Below are 14125 nucleotides of genomic sequence, written 5' to 3' on the forward strand. Positions count from 1 at the left end.
AAGGCAGGACAAAATTTATAATTTAGTAAGTTTACATAACTAAACTCTGGCTGATTAAATAGGCCTGCCCCATCAACCGTATGGAAACAGTACCCAGTTGTTGCACACCTCTGAGGACACTGGTTAGCAGAAATCATTAGGGATTGTGACTATAAGAGTAACTAACTCAGAACGACAAGGTGCTGGCTGCTATTCTTTAATGTATTCACTCACAGCCCTTTTTCTTGGCAAATATTCAGGCAGAACAAACTGTAAGCAGGTTATACACTCCCTCCTGCCTCCTGCCTGCCTCTAGTTACTACCACCTTAGACTGGCCATCTGGTTTTTCCTGGTCTTCCTGCTTCCACCGTGCTAATCTGCAGACTTCCCTACAATACAACAGCAAGAACTGCCAGAGCACACCACTCCTGTGGTCAGACCTCCAATCATTTCACAAAAAAGCCGGGGGCTGAGGGGTAACACGATCATCTCTTTTCTCCTTTCTACTATTCTACTCCTCACTCTGCTCTAGCCACATTGGTCTCTTGCTCTTGCTTACATCTATCAGACATACGTGAAGGGCCTCAATACCACCTTCTGAGTGGGGGCCCTAGTCCATCTCCTCTATCCCTCAATTCCTATTGTCTCTTCCCTTCTTACTATAGACTTAGCACCACCTGAAATAGTTTAATTGTTGACTTACTTTATGTCTCCTCACACTAGAATGTAAGCTCCATGAAGGCAGGAATTTGTGGTTTTTTTGTTCACTGCTGTATTCCCCTGGTACTTAAAACCATGCTGCACATAGCACACAATAAGTATTTATAAATGATTATATAAAAAATCTTGAAACTTTTTCCCAGAGAGACATTCTAAAATGTTATTTAAATTCTAAAAAACAAAAAACAAAAACAAAAACAAAACAAAAAAAACTAGATGGCCCTCCATGGCATTCCAGTGAAGAACATCTGAAAATGTCTTCCTATGTTATGGCCAAGAACTCAGGTCTCAAAAGATTTGCCTTAATGATTAGAAAAGGGCCACAGACTGGATACTGACCTTCTGCAAATTTGTTTTCCAGCTCAGTGTTTCCAATGGCTTTTGCTGCTTGACACATCTGTCGAAGCAGTTCTTCCAGGCGCCTCATACAACGAATTATGCTGCCTGTAGAGAAAGGAAACAAATCACTTGTAAAATGAAAATAACCAGAACAGTAGAACTTTTGTTAGAGGCAAGGTAGGAGAACATGGGATGATTAACTAATAGTACTATGAGGAACTTCCCATCCAATAAATGAGGTTGAAGACCTGACTGGCTGCCTGATAGGCATTAGGAGAGATACAAAAACAGAAAGTTTAATTTCCCATCCCTGGCTAATGGTAAAGAGTCCTAATTTATTATAATGTATTGACATTTGCTCTTGTAAGTTGACAAAATGCCCTGGGAGCAGGGGGAGAGCAACTTTGGATTAAGGGCACCAAGATAACCTATAACCTGGGTCTCTAAGCATGAGGAGGTCTTTGTCAGACAGCAACAAAAGATGACCACGGGCCAATGCAGGGAAGTGCAACAAAAGTGTAGCTACTCAAAGACCCTGAGGGGGCCTACTGAGGTATCTGGATACCATCTGGTGAAGAGAATGCAACTGGAGATTTTTAAGCAGGGGACGAACAGCAGGATCAGGTTTGTCATTTTAAAGCTGCAATCATTCATTCTTCTTGACCTTAGATTTTTACCAGTGCTTTCTTCATACCGTGTATCCTCAAGGGAGCACAAAGGAGAAGATAAGTCTATTCCCACTGGATTTGACTCCCGGAGATCAGTGTTTTTATCAAAGCTGAAGCTGTAAACATAATTTAACTTCTACCACACTTGAGCTAAACATGATTTGACTTCTACCACACTTAAGCAAGCAAGGGGCCTGGGATCCTTTCTCAGAGAGCTATCTGCTTAAATTTAAAAGTCTTGAGACTTTAATGTGTGAACTATATTAGAAGAATATCAGTCTGATATGCGAGGTATGAACTCCTCTAGTTTAAGTCCTTACCATTATTAACTCCTTTTAACACTGAACTAATCCATCAACATTTATCAAGTTCCTATAATACACTGTGCACAGTTGAGTTTTCTCTTAATGCCCTCCATGTTCTCTTCCACTGTGCCCAGTGCTTGGGGGGAAACTGGGGAGAGTTAACTCAGGAAGGAAGATGTAATTTGAGCTTAGATGAAGATAAAATAAAAGCCATTTGCCCAAGAGAATCCGCATAATCCAGCAGCAGGTGCCCACGCACATGTAAAGCACCTTCTCTTCCCTGTGGGACAATTCCAAGAGCCACAGATAATACTGCAGAAGAAGGGCCTGCACCCCTAAGGAAAACGTTCTCATTAAAAGGTTCATGAATTCTAGGAAAAAACTCCAGTCTTACAATATAGCCTATTTCTACTACACAACTCTGTTAAAAGTTATTTAGTACCTAGCAAGGGACTTCGTAAGAGTCAACAGCAAAATGGCAATCAGAACAGAGACAAATTCTGTAAAATCCAACCAATCGCATATATACGCATCTTATAATAACCCTCAGGACTTTCTTATATTACTGGAGAGTAAAGTTACCAATGTTCCTAGTTACATTTAGGCATCAAAGAAAGGAAAAAAGGGTGATATCCAACACTTTCTGAGCACTTATTTTGTGGCGGATCTTCTAATACATTATCTCATGTAAAACTTCTCATTTGACGTTTACAATTGGACCAAGTACTGTCTCCGTCCTCATTTTACAGAGAGGGAAAAGGAGAAGGAGAAGTTGCATACATAACCTGACCAAGGTCAGAGCCAGGAGTAAATGATGAAGGCAGGATTAGAATCCAGACCAAAGATTCTAGAGCCCAGGCATTTACCAATATCCTAGTGCCTCACAGAAATATCTATATTTTCTAAATTTTCTATAATAAATGTATATTGCCTTATAAATTCTAATTTATATATTTAAAGTAAGGAAAATCATATTTTTAAGTTTTTAAAGTTTGAGAGCACTCAAGTGCAAGTGGTGGTTGCGGGGAGGACAGCAAATGGAGACAGAAAGAATCCTCAAGCAGACTTTCTACTGAGCACGGAACCTGACGTGGAGCTCTATCCCAGGACTGTGAGATCACGACCTGAGATGGAATCCAGAGCCGCTTGCCCCACCGACCCAGCCAGGTCCCCCAAATTTTTAAAGTTTTTTAGGCCTTATGCTAAAGCTTTTCACTTGCATAAAAATCTTCATTGCCAGGTAGTGACAGAGTATTTACATTAATTAGTTTCCAGAAATAGCAAGCAGTAAAAATTGGCAAGTACAATCCAAATAAAGGAGTCTTGTTTTCTAAATTTGTCAATTAAAGTCACTGGTGTCTTGTAGTAATTTCACCTGATCTTAGCCAAAAGGCCGAGAGGCGAATCTCGTAGTAATTTCAACAAACTGAGATAACACATTACCATGGATCAAGATGGAAAGGGGGGGGAACTAAAGGTGGTCTGTTCTCAACTAGTCCTGAGCCCCTGCTGTAAAAGGAAGGAGGGATTAAGGGTGATGACAACAAAATACCTGCCAAGACAAACTGACAGCAGCAGCTCCCATTTATTGAATGCTATGTGCCAGACACTGTGCTAAAGGCTCTCCATATGTCACGTTAGCCTCACATTATGAGGAAGGAGCTATTACACTCATTTTATAGCCAAAGAAACTGAGGCACAGTTAAGTAAGTTGCCCAAGATCATTTAACTGAGGGAGTAGGATTTATGGCCAGGATTTGTGCTCTTGCTCTTAACCACCTGATTATGTTTGTAGCTGAAAAAGGTGTGGATGAAAACTATAAGCCTATTATTAATGGCAAGATTGAGGAAGGTGGAGAAAAGAGTGAAGCAAGGCCCTGAAATTCAGAGCAAGGGCGGAAGGGTCCATCTTCCAAAGAAGAAAGAATAAGGTAAAGGACAGAGGTACATGAGTTTCTAGATAAAGAAGATAGACCTAATGCTTTCTCCCTTTCCTATGATGCACAAGTGACAACCTATGAAGCTGGGGGCAGAGCTGCTGCAGATACTTAACACTTCATGTCCATTATCTCTGGAAGTGGACAGACCAGGGATTACATTTCAGCTGTACCATTTACTATGTGAGGGGCTGTATTACTAAGCTAGGAGTGACTTCTTTGTGAGTGATAAAAATATTCTAAAATTAGATCATGAAACTCTGAATACAATAAAAACCACTGACTAGTATAATCAGAAGGATGACTTTATGCTTAATATGAGTTCTTCCAGAATGGTAAACGAGGTGAAAATGATCAGTGACACTGAATTGGACATTTAAAATGGTGGATTTTAGATTATGTAAGTTCTGTCACAATTAAAAAAAAAAAAAAGGGCAGTGATTAGTCAGAATTCAATTTCACTTCCTATTCTAGCCCCTGGCCCACAACCATTAGTTTACTTTGTCTCTGCGGACAGTTCTTATAAGTGGAATTATGCAATAGGTTGCCTCTTTTTTTTTTTTAAACTTAGAACTTTACTGTGTTCAATTTTACCCACATTTTAGCAATAATCAGTATTTCATTCCTTTTTATAGCTGAATACTACATTACACTGATATACCAGAATTTATTCATCCACTAATGGACATTTGGGCACACATGCAATCATCAGATTCATTAGGTTCTTGAACAGAACAGTATTATTCTCATTGAGGATGGAAAGCAACACCTCTCTCTGAATAGTGTTTCCATCTCTAGCTTTCTGGGATTCCACAAAGTGGTCCCCCATAGTTCATGTCCTGAATCTGATTTAATATTCCTATCTAGGTGGTTTTAATGAATTTGAGGTCAGGATCACACATATATTTTTCTGCAAATACTAAGAACAAGATCCCAGCTTAGGCTAAACCCCTTCTGGAGAGTAGAGACTGCTACTCAAAATGCACCAAGTACAGCACCAGTCCTGATTCCCACTAGGGTCTCAGTCGTTATTCATCAGATGTGTAAGTATCAAGTACTAACTAATTTCTAAGTAATTTAGTACTAAAATTTTGCCAGAAGTAAAACAGAAAAGATACATGTTAATAAATGGTCACTCTATTATTATTAGCAGAAGTATTTCTAAGAAAAAATCAACTGGCAACTCCATAATGACATTGATGTGTCCCTGACCTAGGGAAGGATACAACTATGCCAGCTGAAAGGCATTTTTAAAAAGAGTGTAAATGGAAGGACAGTGTCGGAATGCACTACATGGTGAACAGTTTCAAGTGAGAGCACACATCATGAGGAGAACTCCTGTGGTGAAGGAGTAGAAAAGTAAGTCTTTCATGTGTAGTGAAGACTATAATACTGTTGTTGTTCAGACAGAAATAAAATTTAATGGCCACTGAACGCTTCCATGGATCTACTACATAGATCAGTAGACTGAAACCCTAGGCTTGAGCTTCTACAAATATGGTTTCAAATTGCTTTCCCAATTTAGTTTAACAGAAATAAGAAATAACTACATTCTTACCATTTTTTCCAGGGTGATAATAGAGGAAATAATAATTTGTATGAAGTCTTGAAAATTCCTCAACTGAGTCACAGTATAAGTTCTTCTCTTGTATTAGGCATCCCCTCAAACACACAGTATTCATCATTACAATGTTAATTTGTGCCAATTAATGTTTGAAAAATACTTAAAACTACTACTCCTGAGGCTCATGACTTGAAGAGTCATATAAAGGAAATTTTTCATATAAATTAAATTTTCATATAAAAAGAAAATTAAGAATCTAACTGCAAACAAATACAGTTTGAGTGAAGGGCATTTTAAACTTTCAGTGCAATCATTTTCTGCCCATCAAAGTAAAGACACAATGTACCATGGGCTAGAGCTTTGATTATAGTATTTTTCCAATTATATAAAGCATGTACAATAACAAGATGAGGAGAGAACAGCTATTCTGAAATGGAAGAACTAAGTAACAGCACGATAAAAAGGGGAGGCACACAGTATGCTAGAAAAAGAAAAAACTCTCCTAAGTAAATCAAGGTTCTCAGGTTTTTTTTTTTTTGCTGTTTAATTATGCTGTTTTATTCCTAAGAGTTAATATATAGTCCATCCCAATTTTAGAAAGAAAAGGTATAGCTGATACAATGACACCCAGACCAGAAAAACATTTAGATTATACTGATGTTAGAGCAAACTTCAAGTTATAATTACAAATGGAATTCCTCAGATTTTAAAACTTTGATTCCTCACACAAACTGTGATGCAGAAATAACCCTAAGAAATTGAAAGGGGGCAAAATGGATTTCAGGAACGCCAGTAGGCTCTGGAAAACTGCAAACTCTTATCAATTTTAGCAGTTTCTGATCTGTCTTCCTATACTGTGACAACTCTTCCTTTTAAGTACAAAGAACAGAAAAAACAGTCCACAAGGATAATTTTATAGGGCACCCTGTATGTGCAGGTCTGTTGCCCCTTGATTTTTCTTCAAACAAACAAAAGGAACTAATCTCTATGAACTACTATTATGTCATGTGTCTGACTTAGATATTTTATAAATATGAGCTACTAACAAATCTTAAAATTATTTCAGCATAGAACAGTCAGTTTCAGCCTTATGTTCCAAAAAGATGCCAGACTGAAGAGTGGTGGGTACTGTATGACTGCATTTACACCTTCACACCACATAAGCGGTCGTGTATGGACCTCGGTTCCTGTGTGTGAAGCAGTGTTCACAAGCAAGGTCAAGTGTCATGCTTCCCTCTTCTGATATCCTCAGCTATTGCATCCCACTGTGAACTACTACAGACCTCCTTACCATTCCTACAAGCACAACTGTCAGTGGATGGAGATGGTACAATCTAGGTCAGGATTTAAGAAGTCTCTAGGTGATCCAAAATTCAAGGATAAGGCATTATGGTGCTAAGATGAACTTATTAACTACCATGTGACTTGTGATCAGAGGCTGGGGTTTAAATCATAGTGCCATCACATACCACACCTCTATGACCTTGGGCAAATTATTTACTTCTTAAAAAACTCAGCTTTCTTGTGCCAAGTAAAGTGTCGACCCGGAGTTGCCATTTTGTTGATTAGATCTAAATTATATAAAGCGCTTAGCACAATGCCTGGCACACATAAATGATGATGGTCTCAGTAAGAGAATACTCGGAAAAAGATTTAGAACCACATTACGAAATGATCATTTAATGGAGGATTAGAAATAAATTTCAGATACCATAATAAAAAATATATATACTATTAAAAACTTTAACATTTTAAACCTTAAAACCCATGAAGTTCAGCAGAGTAAAGGCTCAAAGTAGAAAATTTTAATATTCTGTTGCAGAGATGTTTGACCTATGCATCACAGGTCATCATAGTTTATGATTCATAAACTCAGTAAACGATAAGTCTTTAATAATACCAGTTAAAAAGCAGATATAACGAGTGTGAAAAATACAATTTTTCTTAAAATAGAGCTACAAACAATAGCATTTTAAATATTCTTATAATAATCTCTTATCTCTCTGAAGTCCAAGCTCATTTACTTTCATTTTTTAAAAAAGTTCAATGTAAATATCTAATTTGATAAATATCATTCACTATCATGATTCTCTATATAAACCAATCTTTTTGAAATGAATAAAACATTTCTAAAATGGTCTCCCTTACTCTTTTTTTCATTTCTTATAAATACTAATATTTCTTACATTCTCTCTGCCTTTATTTTTTCTTCTTAAAATTTCTGTTCAGTTGAGTAACAATTATTCTTCAGTCTTTTAATGCCTTTATTTGAAAAGACTGCTCATTAATCTGATTCATGCTGAAGCACAGCATCTCACTGAGGTCAAGTCTATTATTAGAAATGCAATGATGGACAGCATTTTCAGCTCTGCTTTTAGTGGAATTAATATAATAAGACTTTAGATTCTTGACAAGAGATTAAAAAAAAAAAATTCACACAGACTTGACTTACTAGATCATCTGTGAAGTCATTACCATTCCATTTACTACCAAAAATTAAAAATAATGTTATTATTCTTATTTAGTTAAAGAAATGCCATCCTGAGTATATTTCTTCTATCAAAAAGGAATGTATGGGGGCGCGTGGGTGGGTCAATCGTTAAGCATCTGCCTTTGGCTCAGGTCATGATCTCAGGATCTTGGGATTGAGCCCTACATCGGGCTCCAGCCCTACATCGGGCTCCAGCCCTACATCGGGCTCCCTACTCAGCAGAAGGCCTGCTTCTCCCTCTCCTTCTTTCCCTGCTTGTGTTCCTGCTCTTGCTGTCTCTTTCTCTCTCTGCCAAATAAATAAATAAAATCTTAAAAGAAAGAAAGAAAGGAATGTATCTATACAGAATTTAAACATACCTTCAAAGACATCCGTCATTTTGCAGATATGGGCAAATGTAGCTCCAGTTGCCCAGGTATATACTACATCCATTAAGTGAGGTTTGAATGAGCTTAGGTAAGTTTCCTCATCAATTTCCAGTTTGGCTTCTGCTGAAACTTTTGCAATCCTTTTAGCACATTCCTTTGAAGATAAAAGATTTACTTAGAATTTCTTCCTTAAAGTACCTGCGTACTTTTTTTCTTTAGGTTTCCAGAGCCAGAAAATTTCTTCCTTAAAGTACTTGTGTACTTTTTTTCTTTAGGTTTCCAGAGCCAGAATTCCACAAGACTCCCTTTTCTTCCTAGATTCCTATGCCCAGTTTGGATACACTGTACTTCTAAGTAGTTACAGTGCCTTTTCCACTGCTAAGTGACCCAACTGTAATGTTTCCCCATTACAATGAATTAAGAAAAATTTATCAAGAGCATGATTTTCACCCAGTTAAAACTTTTTTTTTTAAAGAAACTCTTCATTAAAGTCATTTAAGAGTAGCATTTAACTAATCTCTAAGTCTTTCATTAAGAGCAACCAAAAAAACCCTCAAAGACATCAATAACAAACAGACTGAAAAAGATACAAATCCCTACGGAAAATGCTTTTCCCTAATAATGCTTTAAAAAATATAAATCTTAATCTCCCCCTTTCCTGCCACACTGAGATATTTAGATTCATTCTATTTTCCTTGGTAATATAGTCCTATACAAACTTCCCTGGTTCTAGAAGTTTAAAATTCTTAGTAATAAGGAATATAAAATGTTCCACTGAAGAGGCTCTTTTTATGATTCATTTCCCTCTCTTTCAGTGTCATATAGTTCATATTTCCTCTGTCTAGTGTTAAAGGTAGATAAAATCAGTTCATCCTAAGAAAATCATAGAACATACAAATTCATTACTATAAGCTACTGGGCCTTTAAAGACCCAGGGATAATTAATTTCTTAGGAGAAAACATGTTTTAAAATTTTCTTGTAAAATACAATGGAAGAACACACAAAACCTTAAGCAAACTAATCCTAGTCCATTAAGATGTCACTCTTAATACCAAGGAAAACAATGCAGAACTGAGTTATTGATATCACCAATCTACACTACAGTGTTAAATCTACACTCACAATAACTCAATATAATTTATTACACTGGTGGGGGAGAATATTTAATTATTAAAGTAAAAATCACAAATGATGTTACCAACATAGCATTAAATGACAAGACTAACACCAAGTAACATACTTAACCTTGAAGGAAGTAGTCTCTGTGGAATGATAAATACTAGGATTAGACTGTCAAAACTGCTCATTTTACATATATTATTCATAAAGCATGAAGTTCAACATACTCATACCTGCATCTGACGAAGTGGTCCGGCTAATTGTTCCGTTAATTTGGGCATCTCACTAGACTACGAAAGAAAAGGATGTAAAAACCCAAGTTTAAAATGTTTTCTATTGTAACAAAAAAAAGCTTTCATATTATCTATTAATATCAAATAATAAGACCTTAGTTATTAGCATTTAGAGTTTCTGATGACCTTAGCTGATGTAAGGAAAATTACCACTCCTTTCATCCTAAATTATATTATTATTATACTTCAGAGGAAAATATTACACTGCTAAATTTACAATATACGAGCTATTTTCTTTAACCACAAATGGAATGGATTAAGAGCAAATACAATAAACACCCAAAGTAGTTTAGTTACATCAAAACTATTATAAACTATTTTATCACAGTTTGATTTTGAAACAGTTTTGGCTCCTAGGCAACTCTAATTCTGTGGAAACCAAAAATTGGGGATAAAGAACATTAAAAGTCATGTTCTCAATTTTTATTTTACCCAGGTATTACTAACTAGGCAAATGAACTTGGACAAGTGGCTTGGATTCTGTGTGTTGGCTTCCTACCCTGTCAAAGAGAAAGAAAAGGTGAGATGCTCAAAACTCTATTCTGTTGTGATTAGAATAAAGACGGTTATTTGTGAACAAAGGCTGACAAAAGTAGCTTTACACAAAAACAAAATTATTACAAAAATGTTATGTATGTGTGTGAGAGACAGGATTTAAACGGGTAAATTCTCTTAAAAAGCTACTACAGGTTAGTTGCAACAGTTACACCTTTATTTTAAGCATCAGTATTTTTTTTTTTAAGATTTTATTTATTTATTTGACAGAGAGAAATCACAAGCAGATGGAGAGGCAGGCAGAGAGAGAGAAGGAAGCAGGCTCCCTGCTGAGCAGAGAGCCCGATGCGGGACTCGATCCCAGGACCCTGAGATCATGACCTGAGCCGAAGGCAGCGGCTTAACCCACTGAGCCACCCAGGCGCCCTTTAAGCATCAGTATTTATACAGGACTGGTTTTGCTGTGCATGTTTTATGTATATTACATAGTAATGACCTAGGCTCTGTATTATACCTGTCCAATTTAAAAAAAAAAAAAGAAGAAAAACCATGATGAATGATGAAAAAACAAAATGGTCACCATGGACTCAACAATTCAGTTTATGAACTCAAGACTACTTAACATCTTTGATATTCTGTCCATCCATGGTCAACAGTTACTGACCACTTCCTCTCTGGTCAATGTAAGTAGAAGACACTGGTCCTGACAAAAATAAATGTTTTTTTTATCAATACTCTCTCACCAGGTGTATATACAATTTGTTCCTTGGTGAGGGCTTTACTAATCACTTACTTAAAATAGTAACCCTATCCCAGTGTTTTCAATCTGCCTCCTCTGCTTCACTTTCCTCCAAAACCCTCATCACCATTTGACATAATCTGTGCATACTTTACTTCTTTATTGTTTACCTTCATCTACTAGCATATGATTATAAGGAAAGCAAAAATTCCTGCTGTATCTCTAGTGCCTAGATCTGGGCAGTACACACAGTAGATTTTTAATAAATATTGGTAGTTACATGATATTTATATTCTAAGATCGTATTTAATCTTTAAATTACTTTTAATGATATAAAAAAGGCAGGGACACAGTTTTAGAAAGAACTCATTTTGAAAAAGAAGTTAGTATATTAAGCAGACTTCTTCATATTTATAACAAGTACTTTACTATTAAGTTTAACCTTTCCATGTGGCTAGAAAACATTCTTCTAAAAGTATCAACAAAATTCCGTATGACTTGTAGTGTAATTTTCCATCTTGATGTTGAAAGGCACCACAACAAGAACTGATGACACTACATATAACACAGTGTGGTTTCACTGAACAAATCTTAATTAACCCCATATAGCAACATCTTGCCCACAAATTTCAGAATAATGGTTTGGTTAAATCCAACTCCTTTTAGGAAGTACATACTAGGTCTCTCAGAAAACAGGACTTTTATTTTTATTATTATTTTTTAAGATTTTATTTATTTGACAGAGATCACAAGTAGGCAGAGAGGCAGATGAGAGAGAGCAGAGGAAGCAGGCTCCCTGCTGAGCAGAGAGCCCGATGTGGGGCTCGATCCCAGGACCCCGGATCATGACCTGAGCTGAAGGCAGAGGCTTTAACCCACTGAGCCATTCAGGTGCCCCAAAACAGGACTTTTATACTGCTACATTAAAAGTCATGTTCTCATGACTTTTACACAACAAATCCAAGAAATTAGCTATAAAACAAAGTCTGACATAGGTAGAAGAACACCAATCTCCAAATCACCTTCAAACTCAGGTCTTTTCAAACAGAATCTGATAGATATTCTTTTTTTTTTTTTTTTTTTAAGATTTTTATTTATTTATTTGACAGACAGATCACAAGTAGGCAGAGAGGCAGGCAGAGAGAGAGAGGAGGAAGCAGACTCCCCACTGAGCAGAGAGCCCAATGTGGGGCTCGATCCCAGAACTAAGCCGAAGGCAGAGGCTTTAACCCACTGAGCCACCCAGGTGCCCCCTGATAGATACTCTTAAAAATTATTCCAGAAATTAATGTAATACATTTTGAACCTAAGAAAAACAACAGCCAAACATAGTACTTTGTGAAGTAATGAATTCCTCATACGCAAATTACTTCACAGGTGCAGAGCTGGCATTCTCAGAGGAGTGTCAATTGTTCCGGGATTATTGTCCTCTTTCTTATCATTGCCACTCTAGCAACGAATTCTAATCAGTAATCAGGGAGTGGAGAGAAAAGGTCCTACTTATTTCAACAAGTAATGTATTCAACCTGCTTCATAAATAAGGAAATAGTTAACAGATCAATGGCAGAACTGAAAAAAGTTTGTCTTACACACAATTCATATGAAAGTTAAACTAAGTGTACGTGGTAAAAGATATAAAAATTTAGAAATTAGTATTAAATTATTTTTAGGGGGCAAATGTCTTTGTCTTCTTATTTTGTCTAATTCATCCACAATGAATAAAGTTCAAAATGTAAAACATGCATTTTACTTTTTAAACAAATCATACTGGTTTTTGGAACAAAGTAAAAGATTAGTGTTTTTGTGGTGGGCCACCAAGCACTTCATTTTCTGATTTTTAAAAAAGATTTTATTTATTTATTTGAGAGAGAAAGAAAGAGATTACAAATAGGCAGAGAGGCAGGCAGAGAGAGAGGGGGGCAAGTAGGCTCCCCACTGAGCACAGAGCTTGATGCAGTGCTTAATCCCAGGTTTTTGACTCTCATGACCTGAGTCAAAGGCAGAGGCTTAACCCACTGAGCAACCCAGGTGCCCCTATTTTCTGATTTTTAAGAGTTGCTAAAAGCGAACTAACTACTCAATGAAAAAACTACTGCAAAACCAGCAATGAGAATCCATAGCCACTACCCTCAAACCTTACCTATGACAACTAAGACGTCAGCCACTCAGAAAATCAGTTGCTGACAAACTGTAAGTGACTCATAATCTCACAAAACAAACAGGGTTGCTGGGGGGAGGGGGGTTAGGAGAGGGGGATGGGGTTATGGACATTGGGGAGGGTATGTGCTAAGGTGAGTGCTGTGAAGTGTGTAAACCTGGTGATTCACAGACCTGTACCACTGGGGATAAAAATATATGTTTATAAAAAATAAAAAATAAATAAAAAATTTTAAAAATAACAGATTCATATAATTTAAAACAGTATATGAGCAATAATAAGTTTTCTCTGACAACCATGTAACCACTGTGCTCATTGGCAAAGTCCTTAGAAAGAACTGGGAAAGGAGATACAGGCTTCTAGTTATGAAATAAATAAATCACAGGAATAAAGAGTACAGCATAAAAATACAGTCAATGCTATTATAATGGTCTTGTATGCTGCTAGATAGTAACTACACTTATGGTGAGTGTAGCATATATATATATAAACTTGTAAAATCACTATGTTGTATACCAAAACTAATGCAATATTGCGTGTCAAGCATACTCAAAAAATACATTTTTTACTTTGTTTAAAAAAAAAAAAACAAAGAAAGAAAATCAGTTGCTTCATAGTTATTCTCCATTACTGGGAGGAGAGATATTAATTTAACCTCACTACCCCCTTTTATTTTCACTCTTTTGCCTAATTTTATTTTCAATCTTTCATCCTCTTCTTTCTAGGACTATCTGACCAGACCAGATCTTCAAACAATGCACTGGGTTACAGAAGAAATTAAAGGCTTGGAATATGATTAACACAAATAAAATCTTATTTCACTCTCCTTCTGATAATATGTATTTAATTATTTAATATTCTCTTAGATATTTGTGTTAAAATAATGATTTCTAACATTAGCCATAATATGTAAATAGGAAACTTTTATAATTAAAAATATCCATAACA

General features: G+C 36.3%; 1 protein-coding gene across 1 annotated transcript in view; it reads right to left on the reverse strand.

Moving 5' to 3' along the window:
- Positions 1-14125, reverse strand: part of MTREX (Mtr4 exosome RNA helicase) — a 107393-nt gene that overhangs the window by 645 nt on the left and 92623 nt on the right. Inside the window, exons 24-26 of the mRNA XM_044224697.1 lie at positions 9726-9782; positions 8364-8526; positions 1040-1144 (exon numbers count right to left, since the gene is read on the reverse strand). Of these exons, the coding sequence (XP_044080632.1) occupies positions 1040-1144; positions 8364-8526; positions 9726-9782 (325 nt within the window). The remainder of the gene's footprint in view (positions 1-1039; positions 1145-8363; positions 8527-9725; positions 9783-14125) is intronic.

The sequence above is a fragment of the Neovison vison genome, chromosome 1 (genome assembly GCF_020171115.1).
Source record: "Neovison vison isolate M4711 chromosome 1, ASM_NN_V1, whole genome shotgun sequence".
NCBI lineage: Eukaryota > Metazoa > Chordata > Mammalia > Carnivora > Mustelidae > Neogale > Neogale vison.